At 36.0% G+C, this 22420-nt stretch overlaps 1 protein-coding gene across 7 annotated transcripts in view; it reads left to right on the top strand.

Moving 5' to 3' along the window:
- Positions 1–406: 406 nt before the first annotated feature.
- The window catches only part of SNX29 (sorting nexin 29), a 73926-nt gene continuing 51912 nt past the window's right edge, over positions 407–22420 (top strand). For 6 of the 7 annotated variants that reach the window (XM_042827538.1, XM_042827541.1, XM_042827544.1 and 3 more), the window contains exons 1-9: positions 407–483; positions 6581–6645; positions 7454–7506; positions 9410–9534; positions 14040–14220; positions 16069–16139; positions 16998–17246; positions 18530–18899; positions 19737–19849. In XM_042827538.1, coding sequence (XP_042683472.1) covers positions 477–483; positions 6581–6645; positions 7454–7506; positions 9410–9534; positions 14040–14220; positions 16069–16139; positions 16998–17246; positions 18530–18899; positions 19737–19849 — 1234 coding nt within the window. In that variant the 5' untranslated portion in view covers positions 407–476. Of the gene's footprint in view, positions 484–6580; positions 6646–7453; positions 7507–9409; positions 9535–14039; positions 14221–16068; positions 16140–16997; positions 17247–18529; positions 18900–19736; positions 19850–22420 lie in introns of those variants that run through there. The other variant, XM_042827545.1, reaches the window with a different exon arrangement.

Here is a 22420-nt window from a genome sequence, read left to right as displayed (position 1 = left end):
TGCCTAGGAGCCCTTGACAAAAAGACTATGACCTGCTGCAACGTGGTGAACGCACAGCACTGCGTAAGTAGTGAGACAGTGCCGAGAAGTGAATCACAAAATTTAAGAAAATGACTTCAATACGTTGATAGTGGGGGTTGCACAATTGCCGCACGGTTTCTGAAACACGATCCTCTCCGGGATCACAGCACGCCGTAACGCTCGACCTCAGCTCTCCCGCTTTTTGCTGCCGCGCGCGCTGCGACTTCGTGTCCTCAAGGGCTGCCGCCACCTCAGCGGAGGGCGGGAACGCAGCGGCCGCGAGGGCTGAGGAGGCCCTGCGGGGGAGGAGGCTACCGGCGCGGAGCCGTATTTACTTTCCGGGGCGACAGGGCGGCTTTCCGGGGCGGTGCGTGTGCGGTGCTCGGACCGGATTGGGGCTGCGCAGGCTGAGGGAGCGCGTCTGGAGGAGGGACGGTGCGAGCCTGGCGGCCGCCATGAGTAGTAAGTATGGGGCTCCTGCGGGGCCCGCTCCGCTGCCCGGGGTCCCTGATGGCTGCCGGGTCCCCGGCGCTCTCTGTGGGCTGAGGTGGCCGCGGGGACCCCCGCCCAGCGAGGCGTGGACCTGCACCGAGAGCCGAGGCGTCTCTCTCTTCCCCGCCTCTGTGCGGTAGGGCTGGGGGCTGCTAGTGGGCACGAGTATCTGCCGGACCACGCAGAGCGAGGTGCGGCTCCGTGGAGATGCGGCTCCGTGGAGATGGTGTTGCGCCGCGTTGTGACCCGCCCTCAGCGAGCTCAGGGCACAAGTGATGCTGATCTCATAGCTTTCCGTTGCCTTGGCTGGGCAAGGCCACAAAAAATAAATATTCAGAGAAAATAAATGGCCAAGAATAGATTAAACAAACGAAAAACTTATTCATGTGCAATTGATGAGACAGATGAGAAACGTGATAGGTAGAAAAACTGGCACCTTAAAGTATTTAAAGTGTATCTGCACCTTGAGTATGGCGTTCAGTTCTGGGCCCCTCAGTACAGAAGGAGGACATCAAGGCCCTGGAGTGTGTCCAGAGAAGGGCAGTGGAGCTGTGGAGGGCCTGGAACTCAAGTCTTATGGGGAGCAGCTGAGGTAACTGGGATTGTTCAGTCTGGAGGAGACTTGGGAGACGTGGCTCTCTGCACCTCCCTGAAAGGAGGTTTTAGCGAGGTGGGGATCAGCCTCTTCTTCCATTTAGCAACAAGGTGACAGGAGGCAATGGATTTAACTAAATTACTATGGGGAGGTTCAGATTGCTTGTTAAGTAAAGTTTCTTCTCAGAAGGAGTAGTAATGCACTGGAACAGGCTGTGCAGGAGGGTAGTGGAGTCAACATCTCTGGAGGTGTTCAAGAAAAGGGAAGATGTGGCACTGAGTGACGTGGTGTAGTGGTCGTGGTGGTGATGGTTGATGACTGGACTAGGTGATCTTGGTGATCTCTTCCAACCTTATTGATTCTATTATGTCTGTTTGCCAAACTCAGATGTGACAAGGAAGCCTTGTGTGTGGTGGTATTCACTTCTAGCCCCAGTGTTCCTTACCTGACTTTTGAGTCCCTAAGAGTTGGAGGAATTTGAGCCACTTGACTGGGCCAGCGTGAGTTGTTGGACGGAAGGATCCTGGTAGTCAACAGATATTTTGCTGTAAATATGACAAGATAACTGGCACCTCGTATATCTTGAAGCACATTTATAAGTGTTTTATTGTTAGTTAGTTTCTTTTTACTAAAGAAGGTGCACCAAAGATACTTTTCATGGCTCTGTTTAAACAATAATAAATTCAGTAATATATTTATTTATACAACTTTGATAATAGATATCTTTTCCAAACTTGAGTGTTGTAGATTTTTCTTCCATCCTGATTTAAGGTATGGGGAGATTGCTTGCCAAATGTGCTAGGAAAAAAATGGAAGAGCTAACTGGGATAACTAAATACTGTACTTTTTAGGGTCAGTAGCCATTACTTAAAATGAAACTGAAAATGAAAACATCTGTAGAGATATAAAGGAGAAAAAAAAAAGGTTTTGTGGAGAACTGTTAATTGGTGTTGTGAAAAATGCAAGTAACTGTGAAACCTTTCAAACTGTGGGGAAAAAAGAATTCCTCAAATGTTTCAGAGCTTGACACTGTATTGACTAAAACCTAATTCTGAAGTCGTTAGGAGCCTGTTTTCTCATGGAAAGCCTCAGCCCTTCAGTTCAGGCTTCAAGTAGCCTTCTGCAAGTCAGTCTTCGTATAAATCAGAGCAAAGTCTTTCTAAGAGATGCATCTTTGGGAGCTCCATTTGGATTATGTTCTCTGACTCAAAGACAAGGTGGTATCTCTTGTGGTGTAAAGCCTTGTAATGTTGTTACTAAAAGCTTTATTTTATTAATATATATATATATACATTTAATAATGGATTCAGAATTAAAGAACAAAAAAGTATTAATTGCTTAAAAGTAATAATGCTTGATGTGACATTAAAGCTACTAATCCAATTGCTTGGCTAATCTACCTGTGTAGCTCATGACCTATGAGTTTTCCATTTTGATTAGATGTCAAGCTAAAAAAATAATACTAATTTTGCTCTTTGTGAAACATCAAAGTTATGAAATACTATGCAGGTTTTTGTGGTGGTGGTGGTTGTGGGTTTTTTTTTCTTTTTTTTTTCTTTTTTTTTTTTTTCCAGAATAACATAAGTAGAAGAGTTAAGTTAACAAATGTCTTTGTTTCCTTTATCTGACAGTAACATAGCATAAGATTTATGGAGGGAATTGTTGCATAGGGAGGGAATAACACCATGGTCTATACTTATCTCCCTACCCAATTTTAGCCCTTAAACTTAAAAGAGCTGCTCCTTAATGTTTGACCTCCTTTCCTGAAGGCTACCTCTATATATAACATGTATTTTTAGCTGTAGTGTATTTCTAGTGGATGTGAAGGCAACTTCCTGTAGATTTTAGCATTACTTAATACTGCTAATTCTCCTTGCTAATTACTTACTATTGTTTCATTGGCAGTGTTGAAAGAACTGAACTTTAAAGGGAAATAACATGAGGATCCTAGATTTATGTACTTGTCAAAAATTAGGCATGTTTTGTGTCAGTTTTATGATAGTTTCAAAGCACGTGAAAATAAGGCTTGTTGAGGATGAGGCAGTAGGGTTGTACTGTAGTACTACAGGGTAGCGTGCAGATCAGGTCTGGGTTGGCCTCTGAACTGGTACTAGAGAAAGCAAGAGCAATTTCAGCCTGAGATTTTATGTACAGGACTTCAAGAGGTATGTAAGAGAATTCTGAATTTTTGTTTTTAATCTGTATTTTATAAATGATGAAGACAGCCGTACTTGCAAATAATTTGCTGGAAAGCCTGTTTTCCTTACTTGCGTAATGAATGTCTGCGTTGTGTGCAGATATTTCTGTTAAGAGGGAGGTGCAGTACCTTCCTCTGACCTGAGGGAGACCTGAGGATATTTTGAACTTTCTGACTGAGTAGTTGGAGATGAGAGAAGACTTTGTTTTTGCTCTTTATACTTATGTTTTCACTTTTTTTTTTTTGTCTAGAATTATGTATGAACTTCCTATTTCTATCTTTTTTTCCTGTAGTACTCTAAATATAACACCTTTCCAAGTAATGCTTTTTTTGTTTGCCTTATGTTTTGCATTTGTATGTGTTTTACTGGAGTTGGATTTTTGCTCTCCTTAATCTACAGGAGGGTATTTTGGTCACTTTGTAATGCACTTGTTATTTAAACAATATAGAACTGATCACACTTGGTATTTTTTTCTGAATATATGCGTGTCTGCTTAAAGGCTTTATTTAGAAAATCATTAAGACTGCAAAAGAACAGAATCTTTAATAGAGTTGGTAGAGACTCGTTTTTCCCTTCCATCTACCTTGAGTCAGAATTAATTTCTAAAATCTTCAAAAAATAGTTGGTGTACTACATTTTCTAGGCTTATTACAAAGAATAAGAATCTATGCTTTGCTTGGAAAAAAAAAAAAAGGCACGATTTCTCAATTTCTAAAAAAAAAATCAGACTGTAAAAATTATTTTTGTCTAGAATGAACTTGGTATGTTAAACATGGCAATAGTTGAGTTCTGCAGACTTGCACTTATCAGAAACCCCAGCTGTCCTCAGTATGGATGTTATGTTATGTAGGGTACTAGCCTTGTTAATAGTAAAGGTGATTGAGCTAGTATGGAAATCATTGGTCATAATGATGTGCTGTCATTGTTGTTAGTACAAATTTAAGTTCAGTAAGGACAAAATAGACATTACAGTGCTCTGAATCTGTGTAAACTTAAGGCTGTTTGAGTCTTCTGGAACATTAATTAGCATGCTGATCATTTCGTGTAGGTTTTCTGTATTCTGTGTTCAGATTCTGGTATCCAGTTGCAGACCATTTCCATGTTATCAAATAGATAAAAGAAGTGTCAGAAGAAGCATCAGTTTAAAAACTAACATGGATTGCAGTTGTAAAACAAACTTAACCCACGTACTTACTATTTCATTTGAAAAGTGTTTTTATGTTGGGAAATTATTAATTGCATGCATTTGTTGTAATGCAATTTAAAACTCAATACCAAGAAAAATGTCTCGTTATGTCTGCTCTCCCATCGAAAGCATAAGGCTGTAGAGGACATGAGTTTGAAGCAGTACGGTGTATCTTCCGTTTTGCTTATGTTTGGCATTGCTGTTTATGGAATCTTGTAGTAAAACTTGAGGTTTAATTGTTTCCCTTGTTTTACAGTTGTCAGATTGATTATAAGCCATTAGATAAGTAGACATGTGTTGCTGTTTTTGTCATTAGATGCTTGATATATCAAGTACAAGTTTGTGAAACTAATCTCTGTTGTAGCACAGTGTAAAGTAGTAAGGTTTATATGAATTAAGCTTTATCTTTGTAATGGTATAATTGTTTGGAAGTTAGAATGCGCTTGGTGCCAGGCCTGTCTCTAGTGTCATCTGCTAGGGTTGAGCGTTGTTTACATCTTCAGCTGAGTTTGTGTATGTTATTTGACTAACAGAACCAAACCTCAGACGTCATATGTCTACACAGTGGGAAGCAATTCAGAATCTTAAGTGTGATTTCTTAAAAATCTCTGTAAGCATTCTGAAGCTTAGGAGCTAGATTTACATGTTTTTCCTATTTTTTAAATTTTGGCATCATGTGCATCATAGACACAGCTTTTTTCATCCCTACTCCCAATCTCCCACATTTAAGATGCTTCCTCCTGCTGGGGAGGGAGTGAACTGCTTTTAATATTGTTCTGAAAATAGGAAATTCTGGGGCTGGCACCTTGCAATGCTGGACAGCAAGAGGAAAGGTCCAGTGTCTTTGATACTCCTCTTTACTGGAGGGCTTCCTGAAGGGAGGTTGTGGTGCAAAAGGGTCTGGCCTCTTCTCCCAGGTAAATAGTAGGACCCGAGGAAATGGCCAGAAGTTATACCAGAGGAGGTTTAGGTTGGATATTAGGAGAAACTTTTTCTCTCAAAGGGTGGTCAGACACTGCAATGGCTGCCCAGGGAGGTGGTGGAGTCGCTGTCCCTGGTAATGTTCAAGAGGCGCCTGGATGAGGAGCTACGAGAGATGGTTTAGTGCTTGTGGCACTGATAGGAATGGGAGGGGGGTTGGACTAGATGATCTTGCAGGTCATTTCCAACCTTGTGATTCTGTGGCTTAGTATGTGGTAACTGGAGAAGTTCACTCATGCAGAATTTTAATAATTGGCTTTCAGTCTATGCATACATTAGTTAAATGTTCTTTGGGAGAAAAAGGAGAAAAGAATTAACTGCTGGCAGGTCAGAGATGTTTTTTGAGCCTAAGCTCTGAATGAAGAAATATTGGAGGTGATGTAGATTAATTAAACCACAAATTTTGTATATATTCATGTGATCTTATAAAGCATGTTTAGACAAGCAAAGTACAATGCTACTTGTTGTTGAAATGGTGGAAAAGTTGAAGATTTTCTGGTATAGTAACAAACTGAATTTTATAGGTATTAATCAGGAAGAAGACTATGCTGGCAGTTAAGTGTTAAGGGCTTTTTTTTAACAACTGTTCAGTAGTAATTCCTCTCTTTCCTGTTTCTTCTTTTCTTGTGCTCTAGTGATATGCTGTACTGGTAGTTGTCCCCATATGAGAATTTATAGGATTGCAGTTTTGACTGCATCGTACATTGTAATTCCACAACAATGGCAAAATCTTTAATTTATTTCAAGCCTTGCAGTATGGCCCCACAGGTAGCTGTGCTAAGACACCAGGAGCTGGCTTTACTGCCTGTACACTGTTACATTATACTTGGTGCAGCTGCAGTATACCCTGTATCATGAAACCACTCTTATTAAAATAAGGATTTAGATTATTTTTCAAACAGTACTCCTGTATATCAGTGAAAGGTTATCTGAAACATCAAAATACAGACTTATACTACATCATTTTACTTGGAGAAAATTAATCCATAAATTTAATGGAATAACTGGCATATGAAGAATGTTTTTCAGGGCACCAGTGTTGACCACAATATACTTCTCTTAAAATTTTATTTATTTTCAAATAATAGAACTTTGTTGGATTTTCAGGTTCACAAAACAATGATGTGAAAAGGCAGTTTCTTTTAGAACGGTTACTGGATGCAGTTAAGCAGGTGAGAAATCCAATCAATGTTTCTACAGTATTGTACAATATTCTGTGTCTTCAATACTGACCGGATATGTTATTGCCTTTATTTTGTTTTTATTTTTACCAGACAAAGAAGAAACCTTGTCTTTTGTTTAGTACTGCTGAATTTTTGTGTCTGCTAGCAGATGAGTGTTCTGCAGATCTTATTTAAATTTGTATAGACAAGTTATATTTGTAGTGCTTATATGTCTGAGATAAATGGTTTTCTGTGAGGGCTAAATTGGATAGCATCATACAGTATCAACTTCTTCACGCTGGGGTTTCAGTGAGGGGTAAAAATGGGACTGAGGGAACAGGAAGTTCAGCATGTAGAGTATAATAGATTTGATTCAACTTAAAAGAGCGTGTAAGGTAAAAGAATGCCTTGAAAGTGAGATAATCATATGTTTTATAGAAAATAGTTCTATTTTCTGTATGTAAATAGTTCTATTTTCTGTATGTATTTTCTGTATGTCTGTTTTCTATGTAGCACTGAGCTGAGAGGGAGCATTTTTTTGTTTCTATGGGTATACGTTTAAAACTCAAAAGTAATAATTTTTACTTATTTTTTTTCTTCAGATAATGCAGGTATGATGTGTCTAGCAAGAACTGCTAGGGTAGTCTGTTAGTGGAATATGATGCTAAAAAGCAATTTTGGTTGCAGAGTGTATTTTCTAATAATCCATCTTGTGCTGTTTTCTTTTTGTCATGAGCTTTTATTTCTTAAATGAAAATATTTCAGTGTATTGTGTGTCTTGCTGTAACAAAACATTCTTAAAGTCTCTTTATTGCAGTGTCAAATACGGTTTGGAGGAAGAAAAGAAATAGCTTCAGATTCTGATAGCAGGTAAAGTATTCCGAGAAATCCTTAATGTACTTAAATTATGCATCATAATTACCTAAAATATAGGGCTCAAAATACTTCATACACTCAAACTCCACTCCCCAAAACAAACAGAAAAACAAAAACAGCAAAATAATGAGCTACTAAAAAAAGCCAAACCAACTTCCAAATAAACACCTGCCCTCTCCCACGATGTAGCACAGGTGTTCTGTTTCACAATTAAAAGGAAGAGGAAATTGCATTGATAGATAGGTGTGTCTGTAACGTGTTTGGGTTATTACTGTAATATATTATTTGTGAGAAAATTTTGGAAATGAAGATAGTATGAGAGTTTAGATCAGAATCCAGTAAAATCCACAGTTCTCAGCATTTTGTTCTCATAGCCTTTTTTTCATCTTTGAAGTTACAATTTCTTAGAGTTCTGTGTCTAGAAATCTAGGACTTCTCCATGTTTTTCTGTATTTATTTAACACACCTGTATCCCACTACGTAGTAAATACTCTAGATGTGTGAGATTTATGTACATGTATATTGGGCATTGCAGAATACTTGACTTTTTTTTTTTTTTTTTTAACTCCATTCCACTAGTGGTTAAATTCTTAAATTTAAAAAGTACTGCATGGTTTTCTTGCTTTTGTTCTCAGTGCATGTCAATTTTCAATAGTATGAACTCTTTCCCAGAGTCTCATTTCTGTTCTGCTTTTTCAGAATTGGAAAGTCAAGTAGATTTTGTGGGTTTTTTTTTTTTTTTTTTATTATGTGTCTGCTAGCATTTCTATTTTCAACAGCACTATTTTTGTTTAGCAAAAATCAGTCATACCTACCCAAAATTCTTCTTGAGAATTGTTTAAATCTTGTTCTGCTTTATTAGTATTGCAACGTAAAGTTTTCATAACATATGTGTACTGTGAAGCAATACAGGTTTAAAAGCTCTACTGCTCTGCTGATTATGGTAGATATGTGACTTCTGTTCTCTTTTAGTGCCCTTCCTAAGATCCACTGCTTTTTTGTATCCTTGAATGAAACTCTGTTGTTTTAGAATGCTCAGAGTTCTGAGCCACCTCATTAGCTATTCTTATTTGATTGCTTAATTTTAGTTCAAGTGTCTTTCCTTCCTTTTTGAAAGCAGTTTTTGCAGCCAGGTGACATCTTTCTTAAAACTTACGTTTTAAGTATTGTTTATTCACTGGCAAAAATAAAACTTGGAGAAAATCAGTGCAAACTCTGTTGGAGATCTAATTTCCTTTATACCTTAGGCCTTACTGTATACTGTAGGTTACAGTAGTAATCCTTGTTTTGGCAGACTGAGCTTTAAAACTACTCTTGTTAGTGTTACTACTTGTATGAAAACTGATTAAATGGATTATTTTTAAAAATATTATCATAAGGAACAACATCGCTGGAATATTGTGCTTATTTTCCAATGCCTAAAGTTTCTGAGGGGCATTACAATGTTAATTTGTTTTCCTGAACTTGAATTATAATGTACTAATGCAAGCATCAAAATTGTCAACTAATTGTATAGGACAATTTAGTGTATTTTCAGAAAATTTATTGCATGTGTAGTATATTTATGAATATATAGTTGCTTTGCATGGAAATTAGGTAATCCAAAGCTGAGTTACCGTGGCTAAAAAACACTATAGCAGTTGCAGATAACTTCATATCGCTAGTTCTACTGAGTGTAATTTGCATTTTAGCTTTAATAGCCATGATGAGACTGTGGGTTCAGCTATCTTGTACTGTTTTGTGAATAATAAAATTAATTAATCCAGAGAATCTTTCATTGTATGTAAAATAGAGGTTCTCCTGTACATACTCTGCTTAGAGATTTGGAGAAAACCTGCTCTAGAGAAATGTAGTTGACTGTTCTTTTCACGTGATTTGCATAAAAATTTTGTTGCAGAGTCACTTGCTTGTGCGCTCAGTTTGAAGCTGTGTTACAGCACGGCCTGAGGAGGAGCCGAGGATTAGCATTAACAGCAGCAGCAATCAAACAGGCAGCAGGTTTCTCTAGTAAAACTGAAACAGGTAACTCATTAATCATAACTATTCTATTAAAAAAAAAAAAAAAAAAGTGTAAGGAAGCAGAATGATTTCAAATAAATGTTTTGGGTGGTGAACCAAGCTGCAGACTGCAGAGTAATTGGAATCTCATTAAGGGGTGAAAGTGGTTATTGCTTTCTTAATCTAGTATACTAAGTTTCTGTAGGAGTTTCGGAACTGGAAAATGTTCACTTCCTATAGTTCCATCCTATATATATATATATATATACATAATTGATATATGCCAATTGATAAGATACTATCATTGGCAAGTTCGTTTCGACATCTGGTAGTAATGGATATTGTGCAGTTGTGCTGTTTATACTCGAGTGGTTTCATTCTTAATGTTGTTTTATTCTGTTCTTTAACTGCCATTTTCTTTAGCATCAGAACTATTTGACTTCTCAGTACTGATGCCATTTTAAAAGCAAAACTTTTGTTGCTTTTATTGGGCAGTCAGCCAGGGCAGTTGTTTTTTATTACTTTAAAAAAAAAAAAAAAAGCTTCCTTTATTTTTGTGCCTTCATTTTGAGGCTTACCTTGTTTTTTTTATCAAAGGTATATACAGATATTCCTCATCACTAATTTTGTAGTGAAATTTGACTTACAATTAATCTTCTATAATTTCTTAACCAGTATCCACATCTTATGATAAAGTGTTTATTTTTGAATTTGAAATATGTAACACATGGTGGTTTTTTTTTGTTTGTATTCAATACTCTATGTAACTATATGCTTTAATCTCCAAATATAACTTCCCATTGCACTATGCAATTGTTTTTAATAGGTGTTACCTTAATGCTTTATGCACAAGTTGTTACAGTGTTGCTTTAAATTTCTCTGACAGCATCTCCTGTTGATGGTAGGGTGAACTGATGGGTGTTTGTGTGCTGACCTTTTTTCTAATAAGTTAGAGCCTACAGGCTTAGCTTTCTGAGGAACTGAAGTAGTTATGCTTTTAGAGAAATCTGCATTTCTTTTACTTAATAATGGGCAGATTCTAGGTAACAAGTAAAACAATTCAGAGGTTTATAGAATCTTTACAGATTTTCTCATTTATTCTGTATGCTTTTATTCTCTTGTGTATCTCTTCATTTAACTTTTTATTCTCTTTTTATACTCTTTGTTTGTCTTTATAGGTTAAGTTTATGTGAGAATGAATGCTGTAGCTGATATCAAAACGTGGTTGCATTCCCTGGAGAATTCACTTTAAAACATATTAGGGCAGTGTTGCTAAAAGATTCTAAATAGCTCAACTTTTCCATTGCCTCTGCCTTATTAAAGATACTGGACTTACTGAAACTTTTCTGCCAGTGATACTTTTTTAGCATTTTTTTACTGCACAGATTCAGAGGTTCATAGACTAATTAAGGTTGGAATTGTCCTCAGGAGGTCTGCAGTCCAGTAAACATCTATGAAGTTAAGTGAGATTGTTTGGAGTGTTATCCATCAGGAAACTAGTATTTCCAATTGTGTAAATAATCTCAAATCATCTTCTAACTTGATGCGCTCAAATAAGAAACCATTCTTTAATTGACTGAAATTGAAATGCACAATTGCTGAATGATGTGAATTTTTTTCTTTTCTTTGTCTAAGAAGTTGATGAGCTTGGGTTCAAACTGATCTCTGTGCTCTAAATTTTGGACATTGTTGCTCATTGGTGCTGATTAATGATTCATTGTGCAATGTCATAGCTATTGCAACTGTGATAAAAGAAAAACTACATAGCCTATAGTAAAATTATACAAATTGTTTTTTATGGAAATTAAAATAAATCTTGCATCTAAATAGTATGTATACGATTGCTTGCTATGAAATTTAGCGTCAGCTGTTAGGACATGAATTTTCGTTTAATTTTACTTTTGAAAAGAATGTGTTCATTTGAAAATGCCACTTGCATCATCTTTTTTCAACAAGGATGTCATGGGAAGACTTTGGGTACATGCCTCTACTTAATTTCCACTGAATAGATTTTGATTAAAACCTGATTGTCTGAATCCTTGATATCTGTAAATAAATAGGATACCAAGAAACACTAAGTTTTGCTCTTGGCACAAGAGGAAACCTGCTTATTTTTTTCTGTTCCTGTAATAATTTCACTTCCTTCTTTTGCATTGTTCTGACTTTTAGCAAGACAGAAAAATTCTGTTGTTAATATGAAAAAATAAAATCATTAAATCATTGTTCACTTGATACAAATCCAACATTGTATGGTCTACTTTCTTTTTTGTATATGTATTTGACTTTTAATGCAGATCAAATAAGCTGTAGTCAAAGGGATATGACATAGGATGCTTTAACACTCTGATATATGCTGTGGACTTGCTGTTTTATGTGTTGATCTGTCTATTAAGTTCTAGTTTAGCCAAGTATGCCCATAGTTTGCATGCCATGTAGTCCTGGGCAACCTGCTGTAGGTGACTCTGCTTGAGCAGGGTTGTGGGCCAGGTGACGTCCAGAGGCCTCTTCCAAATTCAGTGGTTTTGTGATTAGCAGTTCCATCTTTCCTGTATTTCATTGTTCACATTGTCTCACTTAGAACAATTCTGAGTTATTCTTGCACAGATATCAAATCTTATTAGCAAAACTTCTAGTAAATGAGTCTAACCTATTTGTTCAGTTTTCAAAAACTATGGCACTGTTGACAGCTTTACTAATCTGATGGCTTTCAGTAGAGATTAATAAATAAAATTGTACCCCCAAATGAGTGCATTTCACCAGAAATCACAACCTGTAGTAAAAACCTCTTCGAAACCTGACTGTGTGCTGTTTATTTAGCAGAGAAAAAGGGGAATATCATGGATGACCTCTTCCTGGTACTGCAACTACATTAAAATGATTTAGAAATGTGATAAGGAGTGACAGAATCTGTCCATTTTCTCTTTCGCATGTGAATTTTTTTCAGTGAAATTTTTTTACCTTCCTATACATGTTGTCTGTATGCTGCCTACATTGAGATTATGATCAGAAGTCAGCATGATATTTGAGGTGATAGTGTACAATTCACTCCTACATTAGAATTTTTCCTTTTTTGTTAACGTATTAAAGAAAAAGTTGAACAATGACCTTCATTAAACTGTCAAAAGGAATGTGTGCTTGTCTTCCTTGACATATTGATGTTTTGAACTTTTTAAAGAATTCTTGGTTTTCTCATATCTATATTTATATATATCTATATATATATTTTTTTTCTTAAAGGCCTGTCTACCCTAAATTCAGTTTCTTAGTACATTACTGACAATATAAATTTTCAGCTTTCAAATACTTATGTGAGTGTAAAAAAAAAAAAAAAAAAAAAAAAAAAGTTTTATCAGTGTTTGGGGCAGTGCAAGGGAAGTATTGTTGTGGGAACAGGTGTTGCCTTTTATATTTAACACTTGACTTTATCCTTTGCATGTCTGCAAATTATGGATCAACCCATTCCTTTTTACTTAAATTTTATCATTTCGATTTTATCATTTTGCAGAGAACAGTAAAAAAGAGTTCTAGACGCATTTCTCTTTGCATAGCATATTCCCAGATGTGAATCTGTTTCTTGAGTGAAATACTAGTTTAAATACACTTTGCAACTTGAATATGATTATTTTAGAATGGAGGCATAGATCCTTCAATGTGTTTGGTGTCTTCAGTGAAGTGACAAGTTCTAAGTGCTTAAGTGGCCTAAATTCTGTAGAAATAATGTGAGAGTTAACTGGAGAGTTATATGTAGATAGTAAATCATTTACTTTTTTTCAAGTTATAAAACAGTCAGGGAACAATATATAAAATTGCATGGTAAATTTATTTTGTTGGGATTTATTCATTTGGGAATATTGGAGATAATTTACTGTGTGAATCAGTCCTTGTTTTGAAATAATATGTAATGAAACTCGCTTTGATAGGAGAAAGTAAAGTATGTGGGTTGCTCATAAAGTAATGCCTCTTGTTGTATGATACTGGCTCAAGGCATTAGAGATGGATGTTGGTGGGATGGCAGCAGAGGCTGAACCTTCCCACTATGTCTTGTTGCAGTGCAACAGATGGTAGCAGAGGGGCAGTGTGACAAACTGGTGTCTGACATGGAGGTGTATATGAGGGGAGAGTGTAGAATTCTATTCTACATATGGGGAAAAATTGCACACATTGACATTCATGGGTGTGTGTGAATGTTTCTGTTCACCATACAGTGGATGTGAGCATAGTGGGGCAGTGTGTGTTGCATTTCAGCAGTGGTGACGGCGGCATGAAAGGAAAGCAGTGTTCCAGACAGCCATGTACAGCTGCCACAGCATGAAATGAAAAGCATCTCAATTTCCTCATCTGTGTGAATCAGATAACGGTGGTGACTGTTGAAAAACACTGTTTTGAGAATTTGCTTTACCAAACAGTGTTGTTTGCTCTTTGAATCTGTTGTAGTTTTCACTGAGACAGATAGGAGGCATTACTTTCCAAGCTACCAATGTAGATAAAGCAAGAGCTTACTGTGGTGCTTTTGTTTTGTTTTTCTGCAGAGCCAGTGTTTTGGTACTATGTGAAAGAATTTCTGAATAAACATGAACTACAGCGCTTTTACTCTCTGAAGACAATTACTACAGATATCGGCAGAGGTCGGGCTTGGTTGCGCTGTGCATTGAATGAACATTCCCTAGAAAGATATGTTCATATGCTACTTGCAGACAAGAATCGGCTTAGGTACTGTATTTGATGTCACTGTAATGCAGGAATTGTGCATGTAGTGAGAAATGAAATATTGAGACTGAAAAGTCATCAAAATACCAACAGAAAAACTCCCCAAGAAATACAACTGTAATAATGTATAGTGTTATTTCTAGTCTAGTTCTCCTACTTGACCTCACATGTGTTTATTTTGTTCATTTTTGAAATTTCCAGTCACTGAGATAGTGGCTTGTGCCCAAATCTGTGTGTGACCTGAAGCTGGCTTCATTTTTGCATGTGAGAATATACGCTTCTGTATTTATTTCCATCCTCTTTCCTGACCCTCTTTCCTGCTCTTTGAGCAGTTGTTCTCTCTGATACCTTAATACTATTATGAAAGAGACTTTGAGTGCCTCCCTCTCTCTAATGAAATCACATAGTATTTCAGCCTTGATTTTGTTATTTCGGAGTAGTAGTTGCCTGTAGCCCGCTTGGAGGTGCTTACCCTGTAGTTTACAAGCTCTGCCAGTCAAGCAGTGGGTAGCTACTTCTGTAGGTTACTTGGAAATATTTTATGAACTTCCTTTTACAGAATTACCACATGAATGGTTTCTTAGGTTTTCACAATACAAAATATACTTTGGATGTGCAAAATATACAAAAATGTTCATTCTTGCCTGAGTCTTACCTTTCCTGTTACACATATTAAATTCCTTTTTTTGTTTTCTTTCTAATCTGTGGCATTTATTATTCTAATTGTTGAGCTTGAGCTACTTAGTGAATTCAGCAGAAAAGCTCTATTTCCATTTGCATCAACTAATGAATATACTTTCAGAACTGATCTCTTTAGTAACTTTCAGTCTGTTCCAGCCCTCTGTAGCTTTCTTGCAAGATAGATTTTAAATGAAGTCAAATAGAGACAAAGCAAGATTTACATCAGTTTTCAGATTTTTATTGTCAGAGAGATTTGTGGTTTAGATTACTTGGTTTAGTACTCTGATGCCTGTAACGGTGTATGTGCTGTAGCAAGACTGTCAGCACTCTGAGCACTGTACGTGATCTCTTGTTTCCAAAAATGCTTATTGTAGAATACTTAAGATATGTTATTTAAATTTAAGTGAAATTTCCAGAATCAGTTTACATTCTGGACTGTTATCAGTTTTGAAAACTTAAGTGAATCTATTATGTTATGTAGATTGTGTTCTCTTCTATATTCTATTCTGTTTAATGTAGATTGAGGTCTTTTTTGCTGTCTGTTTTTATGTTTTCTTTTAAATCTGAAAGCTGACAGTTGAAACACAACATCCTGCTACTAAAAAGAACTGGATTTGAACAGCTAACATTTTGTTCACTGTGAAGTTTCTTTTCCTTGCATCAAATTCCTAGTTGACCCTAACAATTTAGGGTAATTGATGTGGTTTCGGGTGTTGAAACAGCCTGTCAAAGTTAGTAAGATATTTAGGTTGTGTTCATGCATTTGTATGCATGCTTTGTAAATGTCCGGTGACCATAAAGTCAACTGTAATTATTTTAAAACTTATGTATGTGGAATAGCAGCAATAGACATTGACAAACAATTGTGATTACTATTGCAGCATGAACCTCCTTGTCCTAAGTGTTTTTTTCTTACCCGGTAAAAAAGATGTGGAGCTACAACCACAGATAAAATACAATTTCAGTGAATTTCATAGTTCTCAGCTAAGGAAATGCATGTTCATTTATTGTGATTGTTTGGACAGTCTAAATATTTCAGATGTTCAGGGAGTTACTGTGATGTACGTTTGATCTGTTGATGTAGTTATACTTATTTTTCAGAGTTTCGAAAGTGGAATGTATTGTAAATGTTCAACTCAATATTATTTTCTTTTTCTTTTCACATCATAGTGTCTTCTATGAAGACTGGTCTTTTATGATGGATGAAGAACGTTCTAGTATGATTCCTACAATGGCAGCTGGTAACACCTCTCTTATATACTACTATTTTGGGAAAACTGTTACATTTTGAGATGTCATTTCTGTTTCACTTGTAAGGACTTTCTCTGTTAGCTTCTGTGGAGAATATGCATCAGATACACATTCCGGGTAAACGGTAAAGGTCTTATGCCAGTTTACGTTATGAATTTTCTAAATCCTGGGTCTAGCTTTTCTATAGGTTCCAAAGTGTTTCAGATTTTCTGAAACAAAGTGTTTTGGATTTTCTGACCCTTTGCTACTAAGGATAATTCTTTTATTCCTCTAAAACTATTTTGATTTGAAGAAAAAATGGGTTGCTCTTGACCTGAAAAGAATAATAGAGGTAGGATTTTTTTAGTCAGACCCAGCATGCAGATAAATGTACTGGAAGAAAGAGTAAGACCTGGCTACATATAGCTTAATTTTCTCGAGTGAAGTCTCAGAAGCTGCGTATTGTTATTGTATACATCGTTTTTCTGAGGTACACTATCACATGCTTCTCTATGCAAGATAGAATTCACAGATTTTTATTCATGAAGTATGGGATGCAACAAATTTTAAAGCTGCAGTGAAGATTTAAAAGACTGTAAATAAACCAGTTCAGCTGCAGATTACATACTCAAAAAGTACTGTGAACTGCGTAAGTAAAGATAAATTCAGAACTTGAAAACACTTGAGTAGTATTTTAGAAAGAGTGAATGATATGTGGAAAAGAAAGAATTCATGCATAGAGAATGGCAGGAAAATCTGGGGGAAAAATGTTTTACCTGTCAGCGTTGTTATATACCTAGGTTCTATTTCTGTAACTTTTTTGTAAAGTGGGGTTTTGGTCTTACTTTTTTCCCTTCTTTTATCTGAAGGTCTGAACTCCATTCTGTTTGCAATCAACATTGATAATAGAGATTTAAATGGACAAAGCAAATGCACACCCACAGTGTCTGATCTGTTAAAAGAATCAACACAAAATGTAACTTCATTATTGAAAGAATCCACTCAGGGTGTTAGTAGTCTTCTTAGAGAGATAACTGCATCCTCTGCTGTCTCCATTCTCATAAAACCTGATCAAGACACTGATCCGCTTCCTGTTCTCTCAAAGAATGTAAATGCTGGTAAGCATTTTTGCTGTACTGATGTCATTCAAAAACTTATATACTGTCATAGAAAAAAAAATCTACAAAATGCATGTGCTGTGCATACAAAACAGTTGAATGTGAAATGTTAGGTGTGGTTCATTCTTCTTTAATTTTGTTTTCAAAACTACAGGTGTGGATAATGGGAAGCTAATAGTTATTTTGGCTTCCTTTTATCAGTGCAAGAGGGAAGCTAGACTGTCGTGTTGGTGCTGTAATTGTGACCTGAATTTCAACTTCTTACTCATAAAATTATGCTTTGAAGTGTCTGATGTAATGATTTTTCACTTTTAGTATGTTTACTTTTGGCATTTCATTAGACATCTAAACTGTTGTTATATACCAGATAAAAAAAAAAAAAAAATTAAGCTTGTAGTCTTCAAACAGCAACTAAATTTATAGTCTAAACTCCTATATGAAACAGGTAATTACCACAAATGAAAAATTAGTCATTGCTTTTCTTGGACTTTAAATATGTTAGTGGTGTAACCACTTTGCAGGGCACCATCACTGACAAGGGCCTGATATTTTAATGCCTTGTAATTTAAAATTAATAAATTAAAATGTGATATTTATTATACATTAGAGTCTTAAGCAGAGTCTGTAGACTCTTTTGCAGGGTCTGTGGTGATGGAACAGGAAATGGCTTGAACTTCAAAGAGGATAGATTTAGGTTAGGTATAAGGAAAAAGTCTTTTACTGTGAGGGTGGTGAGGCACTGGAACAGGTTGCCTAGTTTTGTGGCTGATGTTCCATCTCTGGAGACTTTAAAGGCAAGCCTGATCTAGCTGTGCATGTCCCTGTTCATTCCAGGGGAGTTGGACTAAGATGACCTTTAAAAGTCTCTTAAAACTCTAAGGACTCTATGATTGTCAGTTTCAAAAGTAACGAAGGTGTATTTTATTATCTTTATCATCATTATTTCCCAGGGATATTTCATGTTTTTTTTTTCCTTTTGTTAGATATGCTCTGAAATACACACTTATTATAAAAGTAGGTGCCTGAGAGGCTTTTTCTCTTGAATTTCATTTTGTTGTTTGTTGAAATATTTTTTTTCCACTTCCAATTGAATACTATTTTATATGCACCTCAAAAATAATTCTTGAAATTTGAGTTACTTCGATGTGTATGGAAAGATAATGAAATGCCTAATTAAATGGATTCTTTCTTCTTTTATAAACTCATTCAGTACATGAGTTCTGTTAATGTAATACATCCTTTTTTTCTTTTTTAAAATATGTAAACTTTTATGTTGCTAATAGAATTGAAATATAAGAAAGATCGAAAAAAGAAGAAAAGGGTGACAAATATAATATCATTTGATGAAGAAAATGATGAACTAAATGTGGGAGAAGCCACAAAGACCCCTATTATGGGACAAAGTTCAGAGGAGAGTTTAGATAGATCTTCAGTTTTCATATTACCCTCATCTGAAACCAATCATGGAAAGACTTCTAATGAGAATGAAAGTAACCACTCGTGGAAAAGTAATTCTGTTTTTATGAATGGAGAGTATGAATACCAGAAACTAGATGTGAAAAGTATTGATGATGAAGATGCAGATGAAGATGAACTATGTGGAAAAACATCAGGAAATAAAGGCACAGAAGCGGAAACTGAACCTTCTGAAAAGTAAGTAACTTTATTGAAGAAACCAGTGGTAAATTTTTCTCTTTTTTTCTTCTACTTTCATGGTCACTGGCAAATTTGCCTAACTCACAAAAATCCTGGTAGACTTTTTTTTGTTAGTTGTTCTCTGTTTAAACTATTTGGACTAGTTTCGGGATATTTTGCATTTATGTTTCACCTAAAATCAGAATCTTGAGATTTCAGATTTATTCTCCATGACATTCTCAGTTTCCAAAATTTTTGCAAAGCTGCAGTTCTGACTTCTTTGACATTTACTTATTCTTAGTGTGATACCAGCTTTAGTTTGGCTTCACAGAAAACCCATATATTTTAAGCAGAGCCTGCTAGTATCAGAGTAATGTTAACCAAGACAGAATCATAAAACTGATAGTTCAAAATAATCTGATCTTCGAATCATGGAGTTATAGAATAGTTTAAGTGACCTTAAAATCATTGAGCTCTGCCTCTTGCCATGGACAGGAGCACCTTCCACTGGACCACCTGTTGCAGTGTCTCATCATCGTAATGGAAAAGAATTTCTTCCTAATGTCTAATCTAAAACTATCCTCTTTTAGTTTAAAAACTGTTACCCTTTGTTCTGTTGCTAGTCCCTGATGAAGAATCCCTCATCTTTTCTGTAAGCCCCTTTTAAGTTCTGGAAGGCTGCTTTTAGTGTGTGTGAAATTTGTGTGTGTCTTCTGTGAATTTATGTACATCTGAACTAAGAAATTGGCAGGGAGATTGAAATAAAGGTTTTTCATGCAGTCATATCTCTGAAAGAATTATGAGCATTGTGGAAATCTTTGACTATGTAATATATGCTTTTGTTTTTCTGTATAGGCCTCATGAAATTGTCACATGCAATTCTCAGATATGCAGCTGGACTCCTCTGCAAGTTCTGAATTATGATTCAGATGTCCTGTTTCCTGTCAGTGCTGTTGACTCCCAAACTGGTAAATATTTTAACTGTATGTAATACCAACAAGCTTTGTAATGAAATTTCTACCGTGCAGCAGTGGTAAACAAGCATGGCATTGTACAGACTGAACAAGATGTTCGAATTTTTTTTTCTAGACAGTAACAAAGCTCTTCTTTGTAGTAGTCTTATAGCTCATTTCTAAGCTGGTTAGTTGAAGAGGATTTATCCATGTGAAAATAGACTAGAGATCTATTGTCATTAAGCTGTGGTCTTGTATGCGTGGTGTTTTTCTAATTATTTGAATGGTTGAATAAGAAATGTCCTTATCCAATTGGTAGATGCCAGTGAGCTGGAAGAAGCTAAAAGGTTGTTTGGTAGTTTAATTTGACCTTGAAGATCAGAGAAACTACTAACTATTGAATGTAATTCAATAGAAGTTGTTGTCTCTGTGTGTATGGGGACTGCTGAGTCACGGCCTGAACCTCTGATTGATCACCTGAGGTGAGCCTTGGGTCAGCCAGAGGGGCACAGGTGAAGGCAATTCACCTCTGCTGCCGGAAGAGGTGGAGCCAGGCTCCACCCCTCCTGGACCTATTTAAGAGCTGGCTACCAGAGGGGAAGGATCTCTTCTGGAGATCCCCTCTTTTGGTATCTTCTGGTGAGCTCAACCCAAGGGTAAGCTCTTCCACTTATTCTCTTTTGTGATCGTTGTCTGCTTTGCCGTACTCTCTTGATTATATTGCAATTATAACATCTTGGTTATACAAATTATAACATCTTGGTTATACAAAATTATAACATCTTGGTTATACACTGTGTAAACAGGATGAGGAGTGATTGGCTAGGAAATAGTTGGAAAAAGTTATGAGAGTTATACGGGTTACAAGTCCATAATGAATTAGCAGTATTGTGCTTCTACACTGAAAGCACGTTTCACACTGAGATGCTTGAATGAAAGAGTCACTTGTAAGTTTATGCGCTGGTGGCCTCTACACTTTTGGGTATTGCACTTAAAGAATGGTGTGGTCCATACCTTGAAGAAAGCAATGAGAACGGGTAGAGGTATGGATAACAGCACTCACTACATTTTCAGTATCTGTTCTAGTGTCAAAAAACTTCCTCAGAAATGTATGGAGTTGATATTTGCTAGCTGTTTATAAAACATTGCCTTTGAGTATTTCAGAAACCAATTATGACTTTTCATTGGCATTCAGATAATCTATTTTAACGGTAAAATATTGAATGCTTTTTGGATATCCATCATTTGTTCTGAGAGTTTAAAGAGACCGTTAAATAAACAGCTGTGAAAAAGCATGGTTTTCTTCTGTATGTTAAGAGATAAAAATAACATGACTCATAAAATAATGCTCTACTGCCCTCTGCTGTGTTCTAGTATTTGTACCTCTTAAAAGGTGCCGGAGGCTCAGAAAAAAAATAGAAAGTGTTTCATTTTTTTCTAGTTTTCCCGTAATATATGTATATATATTTCAAATATATAACACAGTGTGTTATTTGCTCAAATGAGTTTTCAGAGTCTGCTGTTATGCCTCAGGGGTGTGTCAGAACATATGGTATTTCCACATACATAGAAATGAGAGAGCCAGAGTCAAAAATCAGTTTCCTGGAAGGAAAATGGAATATATAGTTAGGAACTTAAAAAAAACCAAAAAACAAACAAACAAACAAACAAAAAACAAAAAAAACAAACAAACAAACCATAACGCTTTCTTCTCCATAGTCATCCTGACACCACTTTTATTTCCCATTATTATTATTATTATTATTATTATTTCGGACTTCCTGATTTTTATATTCTACGCTAACTTTTTTAGCTTGTGATTTCAGGATTGTTTTATGGTATCTTTGTAAACCTTACACACTGAGGTGCAAAAACATACATACATGTATTTGTTTGTTTATTTATTTATGTTTTTCTTAATACATTCCTAGGAGGAGGATGGTGTTGTTTGTTTCCTTTCAAGTGACCCTACCATCGTGGCAGGCCCAGTGATGTATATGTTTTGATACTGAAAGTTGTGGATCTGTGGACAGATGTGTATTATCCATGCTTTTCTGAGAAATACCTTGTTTCTCATATTTGGTTCATAGGGTGTGTGTACCAAATGTCAAAAAAAAAAAAAAAAAAAAAAAAAAAAAAGAGGAAAAAAGTTGACGAAAAGCCGTGGTACTCTGTTGGGAACATATGAAGGAATGGCACCTTTGCAGGATTTGAGATACTGGGGACTAACTACAAATTCCATTCCTGCTAGTCACAAAGCAGATTTGTAATGAGTATCAGATGTCAAATGTTAATTAAATTCCTGGGACTTGTAAAAATAAGTTCAATAAAAAATTTCTTCATAACTTTACTGCATTGTTATTGATGTTAAATATCCACACCTATACTATAATAAGTAGTTTTGCTATAGGAAAAATTTTCCATGCAGATGATTGTGTTACAATCCTACCTGTGTGAGGGGTGAATGTGCAGAAGGCACATTTGGAGAAGGTTTTTAAGCAGTTAAAATTCTTTAGTAAAGTTAAGTTTTATCTGGGTGAAAATGCGATTATTTTCTTTTTGGTTTTGTTTTTATTTTTAAAATAC

The sequence above is a fragment of the Centrocercus urophasianus genome, unplaced genomic scaffold (assembly GCF_019232065.1).
Source record: "Centrocercus urophasianus isolate 14NV4802_14NV808 unplaced genomic scaffold, USGS_Curo_1.0 seq_29, whole genome shotgun sequence".
Classification (NCBI taxonomy): domain Eukaryota; kingdom Metazoa; phylum Chordata; class Aves; order Galliformes; family Phasianidae; genus Centrocercus; species Centrocercus urophasianus.
This window is presented reverse-complemented; position numbering and strand designations above follow the sequence as displayed.